Below are 27,279 nucleotides of genomic sequence, written 5' to 3'. Positions count from 1 at the left end.
CCCTCCCCTCCCGCGCTAGCCTAAGGGCCACCTTAGCAAAGCGCATCCCAGGCTGCATAGCCGCACTACCCTACCCAACCATACCACACATAAACATGACACTACCCCCGGGGTTTACACAGACGAGCCGGCGAAGCAAGAAGAGCGCCAGAAGAAAGGGACCTAGCCGGCGGGGCCCAGCCAGGACAAAAGGAGGTCCCACAAAGCGCCTACACCGGCCGCATTTGCGGTCGGGGTAGACAACGGATGGAGCCCACCTACGAAGGCTGTCCAGGCCTACACGAGATGAGGCAGGATAAAGAGGGTTAATCCCCCTCCATCCCAAATCATTGAGGCCAATTTCTAGCCATAGAATAATGGCGCGCGTCTGGAATGACTTGCAGTTCTTGGGAGTGGGTTCTTAAAGGGGTTAGGATAATTTTTCCTACCACTTTGCTCATAGCCGGGAGCAGGCTAATGGGCCGGTAGTTGGATGGGATGGTGTGATCTTTGTTGGGTTTTGGGATAAGGATTATGTTTGCTGTTTTCCAGCGGGTAGGGAAGTGTCTTAGTCTGAGTGTCGCGTTTGTTATGTTTAGTAGGGCCATGAGGCCCTTGTGTGGTAGTCGTTTAAGTGTCGTGTTATGTATATTGTCGGGTCCGGGGGCTTTTCTGTTTTTAAGTCTGCGTATTGTCAGTCTTAGTTCGTCAGGTGTTGCGGGGGGGATTATGTCATTGTCTGGCTCTCTGTCGACGCGTCGGGCCGCGCGCTCAGCCACTATCTCGAATTCCTCGTCTTCGTCGGGCAGCTGAGGCAGTCTACACTGCAGTTCCAGGCTATCGGCGAAAGCCTCGGCCTTTTCCTGGTTCGTGTAAACCACCCCCACACTACCGTGGATTGGAGGAATTTTACGGCGAGCGGTCTGTCGCAGGGCCCTCTGCGTTTTCCAGAGGCTGTTGTCTTGTGGATCCAGCGACTCCAGGTGCCTAGCCCAGTTATCCTGGGCCAGTTCATCCAGAGCCGCCTTCACCCGTCTGTTAAGTACGTTTAAGTCATGTCTGTGTCGGGGGAGGCGGGTGCGGGTGGCAAGCCGTTTCGCACGTCGTCTGTCACGTATTAAGTTTTTTATGTCATCGGGGAGGGTGCCCCGGGGGTTTGTCAGTCGGGGGACAATAGTCTCCGTCGTAGTCTGAGTCAGGGCGTTTTTAATGTCAGTCTCAAGGGAGAGGATTGCCGCCTCCAGATCATGGGTGGTTTCGATGACTGGGAGCGCCATGTTTCCTTGCATTACTGTTCGGAAACGCTCCCAGTCAGTGAACCTCCTCGTGAAGGTGCCTTCATATCTCTGTCTTCGCCCCAGATCCAGAAATATTGGATTGTGGGCGGAAGACCCTTCGTATTGGGTGGATATTTGGGCATTTAACGGTATAGATTTTAAGAGGGCAATGTCGATAACGTCGGGGCGTCCTACGGGTCCGTAATGTGTCGGTTCTGTCGGTCCGAGTATAGTCAAGTCGTCGTGTCTGTCTTGGTAATTCAGCAGGACGCGACCTCTTGTGGTCGTCGTCCCGCTGTGCCATATGGGGGACTTCGCGTTGAAGTCCCCGATGGCAATTGTCTGGGGCCAGGAAAGGATTTTGTCTAAGTCATTGTCAAGTAGTGGTAGTCTGGGTGGGTGGTAACAGGACACCACCGCAACGTCTCCATGCCGTAGCGATCTCACCGCTATCGCCACGGCCTCTGTGTTTTGAGTTTGGAGCCGCTGCAGCGGATAGTGGTCGATGCACTTCTTTACTATGAGTGCAACACCACCCCCGTTACGGTTTCTGTCATGTCTGTATATGTCATAGTCAGGGATGGAGGTACGGGATGCCTCGCTGAGGTAGGTCTCCTGGACAGCCATAACGTCTATGTTTAGACGGTTCAAGATGTCCACGAGTTCCGTTTTTTTGGCCCGGAACCCGTCAAGGTTCCAGGACGAAATTCTCAGCGAGGAGGGTTGGGAGGGCCGACGAGCCATTAGAAGTCGAATAATTTTTGCATATTCGACACCATGGTCGTCAGCTGGACGCAGAAGTCCTGAAGACGCTTTGTTGCGTCAATCAGGGCCGCCGCGCCCGGTTGGGAGGGTGTCGTGTCTGTGTGTGCGTGTGGTGAGGTGTTGTGTTTTTGTTTTTGTGTGTTTTGTGTTTTTCTGGTCATGTCAGCGTATGTGCGTCCTGGGGTTGTGTTTGGGGTGGGTAGGAGGGGCTGTCTGTGTGTTTGTGTAGTGTTTTGTGTCGTGTGTGTGTCTGTGTTTTGTGTTTTTGTGTTTTTAGCTTTGGGGTACTGAGGGCACCCCATATAGCTGGCGGGGTGTGGCCCGGCGCAATTTGCACACCTGGCGGGCGTGTCTTTGGCCTTTTTGCATACGTGCGTGCTGTGGTTTTCGCCACATTTTACGCACTTTGGCTCAGCTGTGCACCGGGTCTGGCCGTGGCCGAACCGCTGGCACCGGTGGCACTGTGTGGCAACCCGCTGCTTTCGCTGCAGCTCTACTCGAACCACGAGCGAGCAGCAGCGGGTTACCTTCAGGATGTCCTCCTGGTCCTGTGGGGCCTGAACTAGGACCAGGGGCATTTCCTGTTTATTTTGACGGCTCGCCATGCGGTGCACTATTGCGCCGGGGAACCCTTGTCTTGCGAGGTCGAGTTGGACCTCACTTGGCGAAACACCCGCAGGTATTCCGCGTATCACCACCCTCAGCGTTTTTTCTTCGCTGAGGGTGAAGGTGTGGTACTCCTCGCCTTTGTCTGTCAGTGTCTTTGTCACCACTAGTACCATCCACTAGTGAGCCTTATTTATCTGGTGTTGTTCGTAAGTACATAGTATAGATATGATAGTAAGAATACTATATTCTATATATAAGTCACGGAAGAACCAACCCCTATGATAAGATCACAGTATAGTATACTGTGGATAAGATAAACTAATTACTACATTTACAACAAGGATATACAGGTATCTGGCATACCAAAAATAAATTTTAATAAATAAAATTAACTTGTGGACAGCCATGGAAATTTATTTTTAAACGTCATTAATTTGAGAAAATTACTCAATTTAATTTTTCTTCAAAAGTTTTTAAGATAAATATTCAACATGAATAAGACAAATATACTGTCTGCTCAGAAGGTTAAACTTCACGGAATGACTTCGTCAAAATGGACAACTAAAGATAAAATCACTCAATATAAAGGACTGATAAATTTATACAGTAAGTATTTATTGTATTACGATGAAGGAACTATATATAGTTTTTTCACAACATATGTATGGTATGCGGTATATTTTAAATTTTGAGTGTTATCCGCTCTAGTTTGCCCCGTGCCGCATTTTATTTTGGCGTCAGAAAATCGCGGAATGTCTCTTGTATTAATAGCTTTGTTCCTAGAGCATTCCACCATAGCAATTTTCAAGTGGCAAACGCATGCGCAAAATTCATTGTTTCAAAATTCGAATCAAATACGATTACGTCTGCAAAAATAGAAAATAATTTTTTTATGTATAGCACTATTGGTAATTAAAAAACTGAAAATATTCAGTGGCGTACCTATATAAATATACAACCTTAATTATATCTACAACATTCTGAATTTTGCCTCTTTTAATCCACTATACCTACTTTGAAAAATAACCCTACCTATTTATTATTTTTCACAAAATGATTTTTTTAAATTTAATAGCAAGAGATAAAAAGATTATAGAAATGGACACCATTGTTGAAGAAAAGAAACAAAATAGGGAACTAAAAAATATTCAAAAAGAAATAGAAAAAAACAGACAAGATTTAGATAATGCTATTCGAGGAGATAAACAAAAAATTAGAAATATTTTAGCGGAACACAAAGAAATTCAGTTAGCATTTCAGAATGCCCCACCACAGGTAAATTTTCTCTTTAATTATAATATTGTCAATCTAATTACTAGCAGCGGCCAGTGAAAATTGAAGTGGTCTTATTTTTATAGAAACATGGGACCATTACTATTTACACATGTGCAAAATATTTTTACTCATTATTAACTGACAGATACAATTAGGCGTTTCTTTTTATATTTCACAAAATTAATTTTCCTTTATACCTATTAAAAATTTATTTACCAACATATCTATTTCTCAAAATTAATAATGTAAAAAATGTAAAACAATATTTTGCACATAAGGTGCATACAATCGCAGGGTGGGCACCCTTAGTTATAATTTCAAAATTTTTCATTGCAAAAGTTGTCTTTATGGACCTAGAAATCGTCTTCTAAAAAACAGCATGGTTTTTATTTATAAAAATATGACCACGTCAAGTTACCAGATGACGCTGGTAAGTACTCATTATTTTGTTCATTCCGTGACTTTTCAGAAAATTATAGATATGATACATCAGGTAACTTTCACAAAAAGAAAAATGAGAGATATGTTAAAATACAGAATGAAGCTAAAGTCTGATAAGTTAATTGACCTAAAGGTACCTAACATCACAAATTTTGTTTGAAAAAAAAATTAATATTACTTACCTTTTTTCCAAATGATCAGATTAGGCAAGCTCAATATGAAGACAACATAAAATATCAAGGAAAAAGTTGGCAAGCAATGTTACCTTGTGAAAAAGACGCTCACCTAATCACCGGTAAAGTGCAAGATGCAATTTTGAAAAAGGAAGCTGCAATATACATCCGCAATTCTTATAAGGAAATGATAGCGATTATGAAAAAAGTAAATCAAACTTTATAACTCAACTAAAATTTGTCCACTTATTTGATTAAACAGTACAATCAAATCGTAGGACACTCTCTACTTTGACGCCATTTTGGTGTCTATTCGCAACGATGGCATAACTCAAGGCAAATGCATGATCAACGCAACGACATTGGGGCAATTAGGAACAGAGTATCTGGACGACAGAAGGCAAGAATTTCAGTTGCTAGAAACGCTCGTGAAGAGAGATATGGTCAGTCGTAAGAAGGATTTGGAAACGGCAAGGAAAAATGTGGCGAGTTTCGCAATGAATATGAAACACGTCCTGAGGCGTGATGTAAGTACAGTTTTTTTGTTTAATTTAATGGTTGGCTGGCTTTTTGCAGTTAACAAATTAAATATAATAAAACCTTTATTATCTCGTATTTATAAATGCAGGGTTTAATGGTGCATTAAAATTGAAATATGTTTCTCGTATTTTAAGCATATTTGTCCTTAAATATGCATTGTTTAGATATCACACTATTAGTTGTCTAAAAAAAGCTCTATATAAATATTTTTCGAAAGAAATGAAAACAATAATTCAAAATTTTCTGCGCAGGATTAAAATGTGAAGCAACTTATCAAAAAGTGTATTGAGACAAAGGAATGATATTTTGAACACCCTTTGTAAAATTTAAATCAATTCTACATCTAATCACCACCCGGTATATTGTAATTCACATTCTAAGAGTGTTTAATTCAAAATGAGCTCGGAAAATGAAGACGAGCATTTACCGGGGAAGTACTGGCAGCAGTAAAAAGTGCTGTTTCACAATTAATCCCCAAAAAATCGTCGAGACAGTACGCGATTGCCTACAACGAAATTAAAGGGTGGTGTAGTTCGAAGAAAATTCAAAAAGTGTCCGAAGCGGTATTACTGGCATATTTTGAACATAAAATTAATAAAATTAAACCTTGGACATTATGGTTAGAAGATTCCATGTTAAAAAGTACACTCAAGGCTAAAAAAATGTAAATATCTGAAAATTTCCATAACTAATACCATATTTGCAAATTTGCAAATCAATTGGATACCGTTCAAAAAAGTCCAGTATTCTAACGAAAGAGGAAATTGAAAGATTGTTACAAGAATAGATTTCTGCTAGAAAAGATAATTCAAATTAATATAAATCGATTGATTTAACTAATTTTAGACAACTTTTCAAGTGATTTTAATAATAGTGTTTGTGGAGGTTCGAAAAGAAATGAGCTACTAAAGATAACGATCCATGATATAAGAGACAAAGATTCAATTATTATCATAAGAATTCCTGATTCCAAAACTCATACACCGAGATGTTTTGTGAATTCCAGTCCAGACCAAATGAAGATATACGCAAATATTGTGCTTTTGTACGACAGTTACTACAAGTCGAAGATTTTTTATGAAGTATGTCAGGGAAAAATGTGTTAACCAACTGGTTGGCGTCATCAAAATAATGAATGTGCCAAAAGAAATAGCAAACTCAATTTGCCTCATCTGCAGGCACTGTTTTAGTCGTTCTTCCACCACTCTGTTAGCCAACACAGGGGCCGATACTACCACCACTAAACGATGTTGATTACACAGCCCCACCAAAAAAAAGTAGCAGGTCCGAAAGACAAGACCATGGTATCTATAAGGTTTTGAAGTCGCTGAATCCGAATCCGGTGTCCGTTTGACACGATTAGCTCTGGTTTAAGGTCAGTTCAAGGTCAAATATAGAAAATCAATTCTCAACAAACTAAACCTACGTATCTACACGTTTTTGGAGTCGCCGAATCTGAATCCGATGTCCGTTCGACTCTGGTTTAAGTTCAGTTGACCTTGAACTGACCTTAAACCAGAGCTAATCGCGTCAAACCGACACCGGATTCGGATTCGGCGATCCCAAAAACGTGTAGATACATAGGTTTAGTTTATTGACAATTGATTTTCTACATTTGACCTTGAACTGACCTTAAACCAGAGCTAATCGCGTCAAATGGACACCGGATTCGGATTCAGCGACCCCAAAAACATGTAGATACATAGGTTTAGTTTGTTGTCAATTGATTTTCTATATTTGACCTTGAACTGACCTTCAACCAGAGCTAATCGTGTCAAACGGACACCGAATTCAGGAATTTTTATTAAGACAACTCAGAAGGATACAATTTTTATGGGAATCTCTATAAAGTTGTGGACTTACGATCTTTTAACACTAAATGTAGCATACATATAGCTCTCTAGAACTTAGATCAAAATTAAAGAATGTGCAATGATTTACCACCCCAAATTTGTTTTGTACCAAAAATACTTAATTTTCGACTTACTGTTGTGTGGTACATTTCTAGTTTTTAAAATGTTATACCACCAGCTAGATGACGTAGACTCCTAGATCTTACGATTTAATAGTCGATAGTTGAATTGATGTTTGCGATTTAAAATGCTCGTATTAGTAAACTGCGCCGACTTTTTCAGTGCAGAAATATGACAATTCTTGTAAACGATTGATAGACGTTAATTCTAACTGTTTTCAGAGCGACATTAACCTAGGAAAAGTGGAACTAGACGAATCTCCCAGCTTTGTTAACTTAAAGGAAGACGTTAACACCATCGAGAGTACATTAAATTATTTGAAAAATTTAATATTCACTCCCACCATCCAGTCAATATATCCATGGTGTTCAGGAACGAATTACACATAATTAATCGTGAATGACGGTAATCATTTCTAGTTTGCAAGAGCAAATGCGCCAGAAGGACAGATTGACAGAGTTTGTAGAAAGGTGTGAGAGGAACAGAGAAATTTTACATAAAAAAGTCGAGCATGCTACCGTTATGAGAACGGAATTGAAAAACACGATGATAGAAACCACATCTTTGTCAGTACTGACTCGTATATCCTAGTTTTTCCAACTAAACCCGTTACACTTTTTTAAGGTATAAAAGTGAAAAGCACGAGTTATTAAAAAAAATTGAGAGCGAAGTCGAAAGGAAAAATGAGCTAAACACGTTAATAGAGAGCAGATATAATCTACTGGCAAATGTTAGAATATCACTAAAGCATTTCCAATTGTTGGCACGATTACTCTCAACTGGCAAAATAGCTTTCGGTATCGGTAGTAATGTTTTTACCGACGATTCACTACAGAAACCCGAGGAAGACGAAATTGATGGTAACAAACTCCCTCATCAATATGTTCATAGATTTTATTACACAGTTTGTCTAAATATGAATCAATGCACAAATAACAGACTTTCCCCCATTCTAACGCAGATTTTCTATAAAATGGACTTGGTTTGAAACTCAAATTATTTTTTGGTGTAAAGAAATTTGTAATTTACGATACAAATTTCAAATTTCTTTACAACAAAAGGTAATTTGAGTTTCAAACTAACTCCATTTCATAGAAAATCTGCGTTAGAATGGAGGAAAGTCCGTTATTTGCGCACTGATTCATATTTAGACAAACTGTGTAGTAAAATATATAAAAATGTATTGCCGGATGCCTATTTGCTATAGAGCCCTGTTAACAATTTCAGGCACAAAGATTATCCCCGAATTGGTAACCAAGTTTACCAAACTGATAACCAATTCAAAAGACGCAGCTCCAGATTTGCAAATGGACGATGGCTATAAAATATTTGAGCATATGATGCACGAAAGGTCCAAGATGACGCAAGTGGATACGGTAATCAGCGAAGAATGTAAGTATTTCTTCTTCGAGTTTTACGACTGAAAAATCCGAATACTGGAAAATCATGAAATATGAATAATTTTAAATATTGCCAACATAACTTTGTTTCAGCGTTGATAGAAACGGTATTCCTCGATGCACAAGTCCTTAGTAGGGACGACATTAAAAACCAAAGTGCAGAGATCGTAGCAGTGAATAGCATAGACGAAGACTTACTACCGGCACAAAAACCTAAGAAAAAGAGGAAATGATCATATGCTGCCGCAATTATTTAAACATGTTTGATTACAAAAATAACCATTTGAAAAATTAGTTTTATTTTCATAGATAAACAAAAGCAAAACGGCTTCATCTAAAAATAACAATATGCAACAATACCTTGTATAATATATGAAATCATAGCCTTGCAATTAATCATCAGTACTCAAAGCTGCAAATTTATTACTAGCAAAGTTAACAGGTTCTTCCTCTCCTCCATCTTCACTACCTTCTTCGTCACTGTTTGTGTTGCCCTCGGATTCACGTTCTTCTCCCGCTTCCAATACCTCTTCATTATCTGACAAATCAGATATATTAACGGCACGTTCTGTTTCGGTGCTATCGTCTGTTGACCTGGCTTGAATCCATCTTACCGTCTTGATATCTGGATGCGACTCCCAATATTCTTTAAAAATTAACATGTTTCATAAAGCTTAGGGTGGCCCAAAATTTTCATGTCTCTTGTGAAAATATGTTAGTTAATCATGTTTTAAGAGCCGCCTCAAACAATCTGATTTAAAAAAAAAAGCTCAAAAAAAATTTTTTAGAGGTCACTCAAATTTTTTAAAATTTCCAAAATCGTCAAAAATTTAAATCTTTTAAATTTTCTCTCGTTATTTTATCATATTCTAGGTTGAAAAAAATTTCTATTCTGAAAATTTCAAATCGGTATTTTAATTTCTAAAGGTCACTCATAATTTTTTTACTGTAAAAGTAGTGTACCTAAAATGTTTTCGAGCGACCTCTAAAAATAAATATCAACGAACTAATATTTTTTTTTTGTTGAATTTGATGAACAAAAGAATGGAAATCAATCATGACACACTTAAAAAATTTCTCGAGGCAAAATTTACTACCGCACTGTGAGTATCAAATATTTATAATTTTTTAATTTTATAAAATTTAAGTGTCTCGTGATTTATTTCTATTCTTTTGTTCATCAAATTCAATAAAAAAAATTATTAGTTCGTTGATATTTATTTTTAAGTCACTTGAAAACATTTTAGGTACACTAGGTACTTTGAATGTTAAAATAATTATGAGTGACCTTTAGAAATTAAAACATCGATTTGAAATTTTCAGAATAGAAATTTTTTTTCAACCTAGAAAATGATAAAATAACGAGAAAAAAAATTCTAGCAATTTTTGACGATTTTGGAAATTTTAAAAAATCTTGAGCGCCCTCTAAAAAAAATTTTTTTGAGCAGATTTTTTGAGGGTCTCTTAAAACATGATAAACTAACATATTTTCACAAGAGACACGAAAAAAAATATTCGTTTTATTTTGGGCCACCCTAATAAAGATATACAGTGGACCCATAAAATAATGCAGAAATTTAATAGGCTGGATATTTTTTATTTTTAACCAACAATTTCTTATTAGACTATGCGGTATGTGTTTTGGTTTGGGTGAATCGTATATCCACAGAGATTTTTGGCTTTTTGACTTTCAAATATCAAAAGAAATGAAAATTTTTCTATGCACATAAAAAAAACGTGGGCTTAACTTTTGGCGGCACAATATGTTAAAAAAATTTGAAAAATGTCATATTTTTCTTCCTATTCAATTATGTAGCTTTCCAAGAGTTGATTTTAGGCGAAAATGGAAGAGGAAGAAAATGTTTGTAATTAAATTTTTTACAAAATATGACTAGTTACAAATCGAATGAATCTTGATTATTATTATAAAAATCGAAAAAATCGCCAAAAATGGTTAAAAAACTACTCCTTAGGGAATTTTTTTGGGGTCTTTAAATTGGGTATAGGACCTTCATACTTGGCTTAAGAAAACTTCATGTTATGTAGTATCATCAAACAAATTTCATTAAAATTGGTTTGATAGATTTCGCATAATAATTTTGTAATTCAGATTTTGAAAATAAATTTGCAAATTTTCTAAATTTTGCACAGCAAAAACCAATGCCCTTAGATACTTGAAAATTCAATTACATATAGAAGGGCTCTCAAACTTTCAAACGCTTTTTGAAAAATTTGAATCCGTCAATTAGGAGAGCTCTGGCGCTTGTTTAAACATTGGTCGAATTTTTGTACTTATAAACAATTAGAATAACTGTGCAGGTTTTAAAGCAGGTTTTAAAAGTTATTGAAAGACGCTTCTTAAAAAAAAAAACAGATCGATTGCTCAATTAGTTACGTAGTTATAGCCGATCAAAGTTAACCGTCATTTACACTAAATGTACTGGGACATCCGGGCTAATTTTTCCAAAAATACCTTTGGTATTTTGAGTACTTATCAGGTCTAAGTTTGCAATACTTTTCTTCATTGGCAACATATACTTTAAAACGTGTTTAGTTATTTATGCAAGCGAGAAAAAAAAAATCGTACAGGTGGTGGTGGTGGGGGAGAGCGCGGCCGCTTCAGCCTGCTCGAATTTGAATAGGCGAGTTCAAAACCGCGACGCGCTTAAAAATTTTTAATATCTCAGCTTCTAGAGGTTCGATTTTGATGAATTTCTTTTAAATCGATATTTCGTGATTTAAAAAAAAAACAATTAGCATATTTTCAAATGCCTATCGTTAATAATTATTATAATACTTATCTTTAAACTTCCTTTAATTATCAACTTTATTTTTTTATTGTATCAAAGGTAAGTGCATAAACTTATACAGGTTCGGAAAGTCCCCATGGTTCATCGGCCGTTACGTGAGAGCGATAAAGTAAGTCATAGAAATCCATGCGACAGACAAGGATGATTACATTGAAGACGTTTCATAATCTGAATAGTTCTAACCCGAAACGGGCGGTGACTATTCAGATTATGAAACGTCTTCACTATAGCCATCCTTGCCTATCGCATGGATTTCTATGACTTTGTCGCTCTCACATAACGGCCGATGAACCATGGCGACTTTCCAACCCTGTATACTGTTTATCAAAGATCAAAAACAAATTTATTTAAATATTCTAAAATTGTTTAAACAACAATTATTTTCAAAATATGTCGAAAATTAGTAATAAGTATAATGAGTTAATTATACATTTGCTTATATTCTAAACAATAAATAATATTTGAATTATTTGAATTATTATACTTTAATCACAAAAGAAATGATTAAATTAATAAATTAATTATAAAAAATCAATATTTTATTCATACTTAATTGCATTAATAAATCAGGATTTAAAAAAATGTAGACAAATTTTTGTTTTAAATTTATGAATGTATATTATAATATATATTTATATGTATAAAAATATACGGGTTCGGAAAGTCCCCATGGTACATCGGCCGTTATGTGAGAGCTATAAAGTAAGTCATAGAAATCCGTGCGATAGACAAGGATGGTTACATTGAAGACGTTTCATAATCTGAATAGTCACTCCCACTTCTAACCCGAAACGGGCGGTGACTATTAAGATTATGAAACGTCTTCAATGTAACCATCGTTGTCTATCGCACGAATTTCTTGACTTTGTCGCTGTCATGTAAAGGCAGATGGACCATGTGGATTTTCCAGCCCTGTATATTAAGAATTTAATCGAACTTTTTTACATGAGATTTCATTTTCTTCTTCAATATTATATTCATCAACTTCTTCGTCTTCAAACTCAAAATAATTATTAATTTCCGCGTTGTCTAACACCTCATTCTCGCACTCTACTTCTGCTTATACTTCTACTTCTTCGATCGAATCAATTTCGTCATCGATTTCTGTGAAATTTTGAACATTTTTGCACATTTGTCCTTGACAATGTGTGCAGTATTCGGAGCACTTCAAACCATGCTTAACACAGCTGCATGTTTTTGAACACTGCTTGGCACAGTTGCAACTAATTATTTTTAACAGCGATTCAGGAAGCAACTGCGTTTTAGTGTGAATGGTCTCCAACCCATTTTGTTTCAATTCCCAAATAACTTTAAACACGTTTTAAAGTAGGTTGCCAATGAAGAAAAGTATTGTAATCTTAGACCTGGTAAGTACTCGGAATACCAATGGTATTTTTCGAAAAATTTGCCCGGATGTCCAAGTACATTTAGTGTAAATGACTGATCGACTATAACTACGTAACTAATTGACCAATCGATCTGTTTTTTTTTTTTAAGAAGCGTCTTTCCAATAACTTTTAAACCTTGCTTTAAAAAATTTGATTTGATTGAATATTCTCAAAGTTATTATAATTATTTATAAGTACAAAAATTCGAACAATGTTTAAACAAGTGCCAGAGTTTTCCTAATTGACGGATTCCAATTTTTCAAAAAGCATTTAAAAGTTTGAGAGCCCTTCTACAGGGTGATTCAAAAAACCGCTGATAGACTTCTAGGGTAGATAATACATGAAAAATTAAGACGAAAATCTTAATAAACATAGGGTTGCAAATGCCTCCTTAACGAGATACAGGGCGTCAAAGTTTCTATAAAATAAAACTTTGTAATAATTCCAAAATGCCTGAAGATTTCTAGTTCAAATTTGCTATGCCTAGTTAGCACCTTAAGACCAATGTTTGATGTACTGCTCAAAATTTTATGAGCAGCATTGTCGTAGAGAAGGGGTCGTGACCCTTTTTTTAAAATATTTTCTACGCCACTGCTAATTTTGTCAAACGGGCACTATTTTCGTGTAAAGTGTTCAATTGTCTATCGAATTGGTCTCTTGCGAAATTTTGATTAAAGCTACAGTTTTTGAGTAATTTAGGTTTCAACTAATTTTGTCAGAATGAAATATCGTAAACAATAAACAACAAATTTAAGGGTGAAAACGTAATGATAAAAATTTTATAACTGGAAATAATGTACAATATCAGAGTAGGTGCTGGAAGTGACCACCTTGTGATTTGACACACGTTTGTACCCTCCGAGCTGAGGATCTTCTTATTCTTTCAAAAATCCCGGGTGTATTACAAATTGTTTGAAAGGCTTCTTGAATTCGTTGCCATAATTCATCAATCGAATTTACTGGAGTTAACGTAAATCAGCTGCTTAACATGACCCCAAGCGTGGAAATTCAGAGGATTTAAGTCCGGTGAACGGGCGGGCCACTGGATTGGACCACCACGTCCAATCCACCATTAGGGCAAGGGTCGGCAAATACTGGACCGCCAAAAATTTTTTGAAAATATAAATTATCCAAATAAATTATTTAAAAAAATATTTTTTTACGTTTGACTGCCACCCTATAATTTTTTCTAGTATTTTACAATTGTGACTGATTTGAGTTCTTAATGAAAATAAAAAATTAGTAAGAAATATGAATTTTTTTCTGGACCTCGTTAAAAAATTTCAAAAGTATCCGGACCCCACCTAAAATTACTTGCCGACCCCTGATCTAGGGTATGTCATATTTACATAATCTCTTACTTGTCGAGCGAAATGCGCCGGAGCGCCGTCATGATGGAACCAAAGGCTCCTCTGCACATCCAGTGGTACTTCATCTAACAAGCTGTTCAAATCGTTCATTAAAAAATTAAGGTAAGACTGGTCATCTGGTCTATGTGGTTGCCTAAAAGAACCAATGAGCGTGTTGCCGATAATGCCAGCATGAACGTTAATTGATAACTCTTGCTGAAAATTTGTTATTTGAATGACGTGAGGATTTTTGTCGCTCCATAAATGATTATTGTGGAAGTTAATTATTCCTCGTCTCGTAAACGATGCTTCATCTGTGAATAAGATATTCGCGGAAATATTGAGATTCTTTGCGAGCCTGCCAAGCAGCCATCGTGATCACTCCAGTCTTGGTGGGTAATCTTGAGGTAATGTTGAACACGTTGAAAGTGATAAGGGTGCAATTGTTGTTCGCGAAGTGTTCTCCAAACAGATGACTGTGATATGTTTAAATTTCTAAAAATTTGTCGGGTACTTAACATATTATTATTTTCTATTGCTGTCAGGATCATTTCCTCAGATTCCGGAGTTCTAGCATAACGCCGTCGTCCAGAATTAATTTTTGTTGCTTTTAATTTACCCGTTTCTCTTAATCTTCTATCGATATTATCAAACATTTGCCGATTTGGTGTTCTTCGTGCAGGAAACATTTCTCTGTACTGCCTAACTGCATCACGGGAAACAAAATTCGCTAGACCATAACATAGATGCATATCTGTCATCTCTTCAAATGAATATTCGTAATTCATACTGTTATTGAAAATAGTGAACTAACTGAAGTAATTTAAATAACCGTAAAAATGGCAAAAAGAAGCTTATACGCTAGTTTACTTAACTCACAAATTTTCTACAAACGTGTTTTTCTTAAAATTGGTTGCTTTAATCAAAATTTTGCAAGAGACCAATTCGGTAGACAATTGAACACTATACGAAAATAGTGCCCGTTTGACAAAATTAGCAGTGGCGTAGAAAATATTTTTAAAAAAGGGTCACGTTGACCCCGTCTCTACGACACTCTTGCTCATAAAATTTTGAGCAGTACCTACAAACATTGGTCTTAAGGTGCTAACTACGCATAGCAAATTTGAAATAGAAATGTTCAGGCATTTTGAAATTATTGCAGACAATGTTTAATTTTACAAAGCTTTGACACTGTATCTCGTTAAGAAGGCTTTTGCGACCCTATGTTTATTAAGACTTTTCGTCTTAATTTTCCATGTATTACCTACCCTAGAAGTCTGTCAGCGGTTTTCTGAATCACCCTGTATGTGTAATTAAATTTTCAAGTATCTAAGGGCCTTGGTTTTTGCTGTGCAAAATTTTGAAAATTTGCAAATTTTTTTTCAAAATCTGGATTGCAAAATTATTATGCGAAATCTATCAAACCGATTTTGATGAAATTTGGTGTGATGATTCTACATAACATGAAGTTCTCTTGATCCAAGTATGAAGGTCCTATACTCAATTTAAAGACCCCAAAAAAATTCCCTAATGTTTTTTAACATTTTTGGCGATTTTTTCGATTTTTACAATAATAATCATGATTCATTCGATTTGTAACTAGTCATATTTTGTAAAAAATTTAATTACAAACATTTTTTCCTCTTCCATTTTCGCCTAAAATCAACTCTTGAAAAGCTACATAATTACATAGGAAGAAAAATTTGACATTTTTTGAATTTTTTTAACATATTGTGCAGCCAAAAGTTAAGCCCACGTTCTTTTATGCGCATAGCAAAATTTTCATTTCCAGTGATATTTGAAAGCAAAAAAACCAGAAATCTCCGTGGATATACGATTCACCCAAACCAAAACAGATACCGTCTAGTCTAAAACTAAGGCGCTATCTTATACAAAATTGTTCATAATAATTACACGATACATTTTACCTATAAATTTTACTTTTACCTTTTTTGGAGGAATACGAAGGAGGTCTAAGACACAGACATATTTTACCATCCAAAGCCATTCTTAATATACTATTTGCAGCTCGATACGAGTCTAATCTAGCTGCTTTAGCTGTTAGATATCCCCTCTTCTTAGCCCATCCATCACAGATATCCATCGCAGACCAAGTATCATCGTTATCTGGGTGATCAATTCTCAACAGAGACACCAAATCTAACCTTTCCGCTGAAAGGTTATTACAAAGTTATTATTTGTTATATATTTTGAAGCTTCTCTATTCGCTCTTTTCTTACCTAGGTACTTTACTGTAGTAAACGGTTCCCTTAGCTGAGCAATGGGAAAATTTCCCATTAAGACTTGCAACGGCTTAGATACCTTCGAAGGAAATACTAATCCAGGGCAATCGCACAGTTTCACATTGGGAGTTAAATAAATTGTTTGGAAGTGTTTAGTGTGGCCAGGAGTCTTGGAAACACTTACTACTTTCTTCCCCATGATGGCGTTCATTAAGGAGGACTTCCCTACGTTTGGTTGGCCTATGCAACCGATCGTTAAGACCCCACTTTTAAATTTTTCATATTCAAAATAATCAGTGTCGGGATTTTTTAACTGTATAGTTTCTCCCACTTCCACTTTCTCATCATCTGACTCTGATGCTTTAAGTTCTTCATTCGTTTCTTCTTTGATCTTGTTTTCCCAACTTGTTAGATCAACATTGGTGCCCACCAATTTTTTACATTCCTCTAAAATCTGCAAAGTTCCCTCGGCTGCCATCCGTATTTTTCCCCTTCGTCTTCTAACCTGCAATCCTGGAAAACAAAAAAAAAATTAGGCAAAGTTCTGATTTCATTACTAAGATTTATAGTATACCTGCTGCATCAGACTGTTTTCCAATTAAGTTATATCCTGGCAAGGTAGTAAACATTACAATTTGTAAATTAGGATATTTTTCTTGAAAGTAATGTTTCCAGGCAACAACTAATGAAGCTGGAGCTAAATCAATTTTATTTAATACCAATATAAATCCTTTTTTTAATGTATTGGTCACATAATCATATAATGAAGGGGGAAACATAAGTGCCTAAAATATAAAAATATACCTACTTTTTTTTAATTATTCATTTTTTTATTATTAGCTATTGAACATTTATTTTACTTTAAAATAGTAGTTGCCGATGAAAATTAAAGTGATCAAAAATTGATAATGAAATGTGTGGATTGTACCTACTACTCCCACAAAGAAAATTTTCATCACAAAAAAATAAAATAAGGTAGCTTTCTCCGAGATCATAATCAACTGACATATGCAACGTAAAAATTGTTTATTTTTCTCAAAATTATTTCAACATAATCAATATTAGTTTCTCTTGTAAATAAAAATATCTCAATTTTAAATGTCAATGTTATTGAAATGAAAATTTTTGCTTACTTTAATATAAAGGTAATACAGTGGGAACTTACCGCGTACCGTATATCTACAATATATAATACTACATCAGACATTTCTAGCACTCTCCATAACTGCCTCCAAGTTTCCAAATTCAATTCAAATAAACTTAAGTCCTTCCAATCAAATTTACTTTCTATTTCTTTTAGATACCCCTAAAATAGCCGTTTAAAAACCTTTATTAGTTTTGTATTAGAAGCTAACTTACAGTAAAATATTTATTTTCTTGAACTTCAAGCTCATTTTTTCCTAAACTAAAATTCCATTCAGGCCTTTTTGGAAAATCTAAATTAGTGAAATAATCAGTCTCGTTAATTTCTAAATCGATCTCTTTCTTTGGTGCCAAACTTTGCCTCGCAAATTCTTTTCTCTGTGCTATTTCTTCTTTAGTTTCTTTAAAAAACTGTAAAGCATATTTGTTTGGTTTCGAACTACTGTCTTTTGATGGTTGGAAATTTATTTTTTGTATATTACTTGATCCTTCATCTCCACGATTATAATCTTGAAGAAATGCTGGATTTTTAACACCTAAAACGTAAGATGCAGGAGTGAATAATAATTATATTATTACTACTTATTAATTACCTAGCTGTTTAGACTGTTTCTTTGCTTTTAATTGCTCTTTCTTTGCCTTCCCACTAAAAGGAGTCTTTCGCCTTCCTTGCGGCATTTTTATTTTGTATCTGAACTCTGAATCTGAAGATCAAATCATTTAAATTATACCATTCATATTCCTTGATTGTTTCTTTTTGGTTAATTCTTTGACAGTTTTGACTTTGACAGTGGTGGGTGATCATGGACAGAGACAACCATGGATCATATATATTAGATTGAGACTATTTTGTTGTGTACGGAGTACGGACAAAGAATATGTAAATAGAGAAGAGAAACTTCTACTGGCAGAAAATCTCAGGCATCTGACATCTGACTAGCCCAGATTAGTCATACACCAGGAAAATTAGCGAATATTTCCCTTCTAGGGAATAACATTATTTACAAAATGAGACTTGTTAAATTAAAATCGGTTAAAAAACAAAAAAGTTATTGCAAAAAACAAGAAAAGGAGCCATTTTTTAATTTGTTTGGTATCGCATTTGTTGTTAAAATTTTATAAAACCTATGACAAGTTGAGGGTTTTGTCATACTTTAAAAGTGTGCCAAAAGTGGGCGCTGTAGGTGCAATAGTTTTTGCACAATTCTATTTGTTTATAACGGAGGCTCCAAAAGTTATGAACTTTAAGCCTCTGTACATGCGTTAATTTTCAATCAAACATGATTCTGAAAGCGTCATTGTAATCTTAAAGACGTAATTAAGCGACCTATTAAAAAATATCACCGTTTTTTTGACATTAACATTCTCAAATTGTGCATTAAAAAACCGTGCGTTAGGTATTCGCTTATAAACAATTTGAATAAAATCGCTGCTATTTATGCTACCTCACCGAAAATAGATGCAATGGATAGCTGGCAAAAAATACAAATTTAAAAAAAGTACCCTCTACTACCAACAGGAGCCAAGATAAGAATTTTTTTTAAATCGTAGCACAATTGTTTATAAACATTAAGACTTGAATTTTTGGCAAAATAAAGTTTATGAAGTAAATTACGGTTTCTTGTGAATTGCATTGAAAAATGTGGAAAATTAACGACTCACGAGCCCTTTAAAGAAAAGGTACTTGCTATGTAAACTATCCGGCGTGGTGATGGGGGAAGCTCATCCAATCGAGTCGCGCGCGCGAGAAAAGTGAAGTCCAGTTCAGAAAAGTTCTTTTTTTTTAAACTGGGGTAGCTCGACGAAAAAATATTTACGAATTCGTAGAATAGCCCTGAACCCCAGAAAAAATGCTTCTTTATATTAATTAAATTATTGTTAAACGAAATATTAATTAAAATTTCAATTTCGGAATTATTTTACTATTATTAAATAAATAAATGAAGCCATCATTCATTTAAAAAGTTATTTCTTTAACATATTAAGGCAAAGTAAATTTAAATAACTCCTTTTATAAAAGTATGAACTGCTGACTTTTGCACCACAACTACATTATAACAAAAAAAAAATTGAAGGTTTCTTTCATAAACAAGATTTTTTTTGTGTAGTTATCTAAAAAGCAAAGTATATGTGAACAGACCAGACACTATCGAAGGATTGAACAATCGTATCAGAGAAGAAGTTCAAAACATAACACCAAATGTTATTCAATATGTAATTGATAATTTTGAGCGCAGAATTGGGCATTGTCCAATGGTTAATGGGAGCCACTCTCAACATTTGCTGTAATAAAATAAAAAGTAGTACCAAATTATTGTTTCATTTGATTCCTCCATTTTTTGACAACTATGACAAAAAAGTATGTATAACATTATATCTCTGAATGCGTCTTTAGAAGGACTATATATTTATACCATAAAATATAAAGCGTCCTATTAAAAAAATGTGGGTAATGTTATAGGTCTGTCAAACATGGCTCAAAAAATAGAAAATATTGCAGAAAAGTGAAAATTTCTATTTACTAATTGACCTGTTTCAACGATTTATTTAAATTTCAACTGGAAAAAAATATGAATTTTGTTCTAACATTTTGAAACACACTGTATATATATATAAACTTTTATACAGGTTGTTACAAATTCGTTTCTCACTACAGGGATCTTGAAAAGAGTAAGAGATACAAACTAGCTTAAATGGGGGCAAAGTTGCGGAATCAGGAGACCAATATTATGCCTCTAAAAAATCAAGGCTAACATGATTAGTTTTCGAAATATTTGAGAAAAAAAGACGAAATGATGGAAATCCATTTTTGTTTCATTTCAGCCTTGTTGGAGGCGATATTGGAAAAAGAAGAACACTTTCTCATTGCCACTTTTTGCCCTCTATCGAATGGCATAATCAATTTTTATATGTAACATTTCGTCTCTCTAGGATCATCATCAACTTCATTTTTTAAATACGACTTTCGAAATTTTATTACATTTTTTGCAAGGCTTCATGACCTCCAATACTGTACTGCCTCAGTCCGAACCAGATTCAGACGTTTTGTCTGGAAAAATTCATCTTCAGTGTATTCTTCAGTACAGTATTGGGGGTCATGAAGCCTTGCAAAAAATGTAATAAAATTTCTAGAGACGTATTTAAAAAAATTGATGATGGTCCTGGGGAGACGAAACGTTACATATAAAAATTGATTATGCCATGCGATAGAGGGCAAAAAGTGGCCATGAGAAAATGTTCTCCTTTTTTCAATATCCCCTCAGACAAAACTAATCATGTTAGCCTTGATTTTTTAGAGGTATAATGTTGGTCCCCTGATTACGTAACTTTGCTCCTATTTAAGCTACTTTGTATTTCTTACTGTCTCCGATATCCCTGTAGTATGAGAAGCGAATTTGTAACAGCCTGTATATAACAATTTGTTGTAGCTAACTTTAGATATTTAATACTGCTTCTAATGCTGTCAGCAATTATTGAGGTTGGGCATGAGGTTCAATTCTGTTATTTATTTCTCAACACAATAAATTTTCATGAACAAATTTACTGTTTACTTGTTTCGTTACAGAGTAATTTAAACATTATTTAACACAGATAAAAAATTTTAATACTTACACATTTTTTATGGAAATGATAGAACAAATATAAAAATAAAAAATAATTAAAATGATTTTTAATTGTTTCTAAAAACATTTTAAAAATTTCTCTACACAAGAGAAAACATTATTCGACTCGATTCCCTAAGACGAGAATAAAGTGTACCTACTAATTTTTAGATAGTTCTTTAGAAATTTTCTAAAAAAGCCATGGAATTTATAAAATTAAAATTGCCCAAGGGTCACGTGGACTTTTACTGAAATATTAATCTTTTACTCACTGTGAAGTATGCTTAAAATGCATTTATTTGTAACAGGTGTAATCTTAATATCCTTGTCCTCCTCTAAATTACTTAAAAGTTCTTTCGTGCTCTCCGAGAATGTATTTATATAATTTTCTAAAATATTAACATGAAAATGAGGCTGAATTAATTTCCGATGCGTTTTCCATTTCTCCCCTGAAATTAAAATTTGCCTAGTTACGCCATAAAAGAATGATAAACTAAATTACCATTGTTGGTTATTATTCCTCTTCTAACAAAATTATGTAAAAGCTTGTACAAAACATTTTTTTGTGAATTCTTCCCAGCTAGTATTATTTTCAAATGCCTTGGTTCGTAAATAAAGAAAAACGGGATGACTGATACCCAACTTCTGAAAAATGGACCATAAAGTTGGTAAGCCTTGGTTCCCAATTCTTCCAATTCTAAGGGTTTCAGCCATTTTAAAAATTACAGATCCTAAAATTTATATCTTCAAACACCTACCTACTTATTTATAATGAAATTTTATCTAAAAATATAAATAGTTAGATATTGTGAGTGTAACTGACATGTCTAGAGTTGCAAGTAATATGACAACTTAAACAAATAAATTCTATTGATACCTACTACGTACTATACTTTAGACTACAATAAACAAAGTTTTTAGATGTCTCGAATCATTTGAGATAATTTATTGACTATATTCCTTTATATCATATATACTATTACTACTAACTATTCAAATTTTTTACCAAAATAAAACAAAAATTAGCAAATCGGTCGGCAGAGAGGAATTACCCTGAGTCAGCCAGTGCAATTCAATGCAAATTCGAAGGTAACGTATTTGTCAACTTTACATAAATTTGAACAGAATGTCCTTCTATTAATATAGGTGAAACGAGGACATTAATAACTAATTTCTATTCAGATTGTCCTAATCTTCCTAAATATAAAGTAATAATAAGAAATTGTTAGTTTATCTGGTATAGTTGTTACGATATCAGTTGAAACCTGCGAATCTTAAAGCACAGGACCGTCTGCACTTCTCTTGAAATTTCTTTCTATGCTTTAGCCATGATGTGTCTCGTAATTTATACTCGAATAGCCACTGGGCGAGTCCGATATGGGTAGACCAGTCGGCCTGATATAATCGACGGCGGCGCGCTGGTCGTTAAAGCAAACCTGTATTGGTCCACTAGGTCATAAATAATTTTTTGCATGTCTATAATTGCTATAATTTGTTTGATGGTTTTTATGCGGTTCCAACTCATATCGTAACGACTATAACGTTAATAAAATATTATAGTAAAAATAATAATTACACAACAACCTTGATTTTTAATTAGGTAAATAAAATTAGACCAAATAATTAGGTATATCTAAGTGATATAAACAAGGATTTTGAAATTTTTATGTACTGGGTGTATTTTATGCCCATGTCATAAATTAAGGGACTGATTCCTTGGGTCATCAAAATATCATATTTTTTCAATTATCTCTGACGTTGTTTGACGAATATAATTATTCCTTTTAATCATTTTCCCAGGTTTTGTCAATCTACGTTAAACAACTTCAGTGATAATTGATTTTAGGTCCTTTGTTTATTAAGGCTTTTCGGCCTAAAACCAGCCAAGGATTCATCCCCTTCATTTATGACATGAACATAAAATACACCCTATTATTTTTTGAAAGACTACAGTTTCTATCAAATTTTCAATTCGTAACAATTTTTTTCAGAAAATATGTGGTTAATATACCGAGTGTTCCAGAGTTGAAGTGTCAAAAGCCTAGGGGAGATTCCGCTCAACAAAATATGTAAAAAAGTTCATATGAACATGGGTCCGCGAGTGCTTCGTTTCCGAGATACAGGGTGGTAATTTTTTTTAAATTAAGTTTTAAAAAAACGCTTTAGCTGATTTGAATGAAATTTTACGATTTATTAAAACAATTATCATAATCAATCGGACCAATTAGATTTGATCCAGAATTGATTCAGGGGCGTACCCAGCAAGTCGTTTTTTTTTTGTAGAAAAGAATAAATAAAATAAAAACGAACCGAGACGCTAAAAAAAGATTCAAGAGACATAAATGTACTATTTTTAGTGGTTTTATCTGAATTTTACATAAAAATCGCAAAAACGACAGGGTTCTACAAGAAAAAACTGACATGCTCGCAGGGTACGCTCCTGAAAATTCTTGGTCCAGTTGGTGTGATAATTGTTTTAATAAACCGTAAAAATTTTATTCAAATCGGTCAAATTGTTTTTTCTTATACTCAATTTAAAAAAATAATAACACCCTGTATTTCGAAAACGAGGCACTTGCGGACCCATGCTCATATGAACTTTTTTTACAAATTTTGCTGAGCGGAATCTCCCCTAGGCTTTTATCACTTCAACTCTGAAGCACCCGGTATAAAAGCCGTACTGTGAAATATTAGTGAAAAAATAAAATTGCAGCAGAAGTAATGTTTCCTGTAGGTGTCTAGTTTACCATATCATATTTTTTTAAGTAAATTTGGAATACTGAAAAATTTAACATTTTTTATAGCTCTTATATTTTTTATGCTACTTTAAAGAAATTAAGCTGACTCATATTAATTATAAATATTTCGCTGTATAAATAACGGGGCACCATATCATTTAGTTTTTTACTTTACTTTAACGTAATCGTTAATGTAAAAAACTATCAAAGTTAAATATTCTTTTGATTTTCATTTCATATTAAGCTGTCAAATATTACATTTTTTTCTAGATGTTAATGTAGGAACCCATCTGCTCCTAACATGCGCACATGTACCGAAAATATTTCATGAAGTTATATATAATAAAACAAAAAACAAAATTACTACATTAAAAAGTTACATAATTATTTCAATTTCTGAACCGCTATTAAGAAAAAAGTTAGACTGCTTCATTTTAAAGACCATTTAGAACATAATATGTTAATTGCAGTGGCGGCTCGTCGTATGAAGCAACTGTGGCCGGGCCTCACTGTAAAATTTGGCTCTCACACCGTAATAATACCTACTGTTCTACTATTAACCTAAATAAACTGTTAGGTAAACTAATTTCCAATTACCTATTATTACATTTATCAAAAATCAAACAGTATAAAATAATTATTTGAATATTGAATATCTCGACGCACGCCGTTTCCATCGTCGCAGCGTTGTTACTCCCCACTAGTCCCCACCACAGTGAGGCCAGAAATTTTTTGCTTGTAGGCGCGTAGGTGCCTTCGATAAGGGTTTACGAAGTCTCGACATTGCATTCTCTCTCTTTATAGCCGTAAGAATAACGAGGGTTGAGCAACTGGAGTCAATTTTCGTACACCCCTAATATGCTACAGTTCCCCGTCCAAGAGAGGCGGTTAAAATAACGTGATTTAGGGGAGAATTGAGGCCGGCTCAAAGCTGCTTGTACTTGTCTTGTCGCTTTAGTTTGCGGTTACTGTACGCGTCGCATAGTACGGGGGTAGTATCTGATGTCAGTGTGAGGGATAATATAAAGGCTTTAAGGATAAGGACAAGGCAGGTATTAATTTAAAGTAAATAAAAAACAACTTCCTTACAACAAATCAAAGTAAGACTAAATTTAACGTAATTTAATAGATACTTATTGTGTTATCAAATACCTAATAATAAAACTATCTCAAAACATTGTTTTATCTCTTGAAACACCTTTTTCAAGACGTAAGAAAAATTTAAAAATACTTTTAATTATGCGAAAAATATTACTGGACTACCAAGTAAACGGGGCAAAAGTTGCGACGAATTAGAAATATTTTCGAAATATATTCCTTAATTAAGTACCTAACCGTTTTGGGAATTTACATGATTTAAATTTTTTTGCTTTAATGGATTCCTCAAAATTTCCCGAATATACAAACAAATTTCCCGAAAAATCGTTTGACTGTTTATTATAAATGTGTCCAAACGTTTTTGAAACAGATAGGTTGAAAAACGAACTTAATATTTTGTACAGAGACGAACAGTTTCGTAATGTAAAAGTTCAACAACCGATACAAATATTATACAAGGAATTTAAAATGGTATTTTCAGAAACATACAAATTGTTTTGACCAGTTTTAACAATTCCTACAAGTGTCTCGGTAGAAAGAAACCTTTTTCGTGACTTAAACGCATTAAGACTTACAAATACGATGTGATAAGAGCGCTTTAACAACTTATCAGTGATGACGATAAAAAAACTATGGCAAAGTCTTGGTGCCGATCCTCAATATTATGAAGACATTACAAGTAAATTTGCAAATTTAAAAGACGGACCAATAAACGTGTTTTATAAAAACATTCACTATGTTTTTAAAATATTTTGTTAAAAGTGGAGGCAAACGAAAAGCTGGCGGCGTATTTTATATATAAATATTAGTTGGCTGGCTACCTTATGAAAATTTGTTTTTTATACTTTTTCATATTATTTAATATTCATAAACCAAGTAGAAACAATTTTGTCAATTATTAGGTAAATATATCAATTTTTTCTATTTCTAAATTTTATTGTAAATACAATTTTTAAAGTTCTGATAATATTATTAATAATATAATTTCTTAATTTACGGTTATAGTGGGGCTATTGGCGAAGATCTTCGTAATAAAAAATTACGTGGAAATTTACTATTATTTGAGAGGGGATTAATAAAATATCCAAATAGTTGCGTCACGAGCCGCCACTGGTTCATTGAAGTGAAGAGAATTTTTTAGTTATTTAATGCTATATATTTTGTTTGTTCTTTTATGGTGTATTTTTATTGTAAATATTTTTATTTGTGAACATCAGGTTTCTACCCTAAATTTTTATTATCAACCAAATAACAAAAAGTTAAACTAGAATTGAATAACTTCATGAAAAACAAAAAGCAAAAGGAACACCTTGTATAGTCAAATAGTTTTTAAGTAAATGGTAAAAAACTGAAAACCTGTTCTTTAGAAACAGGTTTCTGGAGATGCTAAATTAGAACAAAATTAGGCACAAAATCGCTAACGTATTTTTTAAAAAAATCCACCTATGACTAAAGTCAAATTTAGTTATATCAAAATAATTGTTTTGCAGGTAATTATTTCATGCTAAAATGTGATAACATTTTAAATAAGAGAGATATAAGTGTGGTTTCATGAAAAGGGAAACGTGATGTAGGTACCATAGTTACAAAACTCCTTCATACTTCGTGATTTTATGATAAGCTTTAAATATTTTTGTTTTGTTCTACTACCGGAAATAAAATAATTCAATAGAGGATTTCATATAATCATTACAATTACAAATTCAAAATAGGTACCTACTTACTTTTTGTGTTGTTTAATATAAGAACATTTCCTAAAACTGGTAAAGCTGTAGGTCCAGGTAAACTCAACGATAGACATACCGTTCTGATGTAAGTTTTACAGCAATACAGAACATATATGGCTGAAAAAATTATTAAGCAGGATATGTACTCCATTAAATTCGATTCAAACTAATATCTGAAATAACAAAAGTGTGTTTTGGTCGTTATAAATTGTTGGTGTTGTTTAAATAAGCTCGTAGAAACACCGTTAAATGCTGTATAACCAGGTGAATACTGATTATAGACCAGGAAAATAAGCTGGGAAATTACCATTTCGCGACTTTTTGTTTCGGCAAGCTGAATTTATCACTAGAGATGTAAAATGTTATGTACAATAACATTTTAGTTTCCACAGTCGTAAAAATGGGGGAAGATTGTTTACAGGGTGGTTAATTGTATAATTTTTACGTAAATTCACGTTTTGCGCTTATAACTTTTTCCGTTCATTTCCACGAGAAAACAGTAAAGTACTTTTTTTCGTCTTCAAAAGACCTACAAAACTAGCCCTCGAGCGTCAAAAAATATTGATTAAATCAAAAGTTATAAACAGAAGAATTTTATTTATGACTTTTGAATTAAACATTTATAAACTGCGTTATTATTACCAGAACGTTTTGGCATCGCATCCTCTCATTCCTTATCACTGTCTAATAACTCACACGAAATCTGGAATCGGTAAGTTGAATAGTTTACAAGTTATGGCCTTATAAAC

General features: G+C 34.1%; 2 protein-coding genes across 3 annotated transcripts; one reads left to right on the top strand and one right to left on the bottom strand.

The window, feature by feature from the left end:
- The first annotated feature begins 3,112 nt into the window (after positions 1-3,112).
- LOC108911766 (cingulin-like) lies at positions 3,113-8,717 on the top strand. Its single transcript, XM_023454869.1, is given in 10 exon segments — positions 3,113-3,236; positions 3,706-3,905; positions 4,375-4,479; positions 4,548-4,727; positions 4,798-5,046; positions 7,254-7,396; positions 7,452-7,628; positions 7,630-7,892; positions 8,260-8,424; positions 8,526-8,717. Coding segments are annotated over 10 exon segments (1,737 nt in total). The 5' UTR covers positions 3,113-3,121; the 3' UTR covers positions 8,666-8,717.
- Positions 8,715-26,703, bottom strand: LOC108911765 (guanine nucleotide-binding protein-like 1). Of its 2 annotated transcripts, none has more exons than XM_018716781.1 (10): positions 26,528-26,703; positions 21,470-21,664; positions 21,240-21,416; positions 17,959-18,069; positions 17,582-17,901; positions 17,388-17,528; positions 16,797-17,007; positions 16,220-16,735; positions 15,927-16,151; positions 8,715-9,078 (listed from the first exon to the last, which is right to left on the bottom strand). In XM_018716781.1, the coding sequence occupies exons 1-10, from the start codon at positions 26,679-26,681 to the stop codon at positions 8,825-8,827; spliced, it is 2,304 nt and encodes a 767-aa protein (XP_018572297.1). In that variant the 5' UTR covers positions 26,682-26,703; the 3' UTR covers positions 8,715-8,824. The 2 variants fall into 2 exon arrangements, with proteins under 2 accessions (XP_018572297.1, XP_018572298.1); XM_018716782.1 differs by having other exon boundaries at positions 8,917-9,082; positions 15,930-16,151.
- Positions 26,704-27,279: the final 576 nt, after the last annotated feature.

The sequence above is a fragment of the Anoplophora glabripennis genome, unplaced genomic scaffold (genome assembly GCF_000390285.2).
Source record: "Anoplophora glabripennis isolate ALB-LARVAE unplaced genomic scaffold, Agla_2.0 scaffold423, whole genome shotgun sequence".
Lineage (NCBI taxonomy): Eukaryota > Metazoa > Arthropoda > Insecta > Coleoptera > Cerambycidae > Anoplophora > Anoplophora glabripennis.
This window is presented reverse-complemented; position numbering and strand designations above follow the sequence as displayed.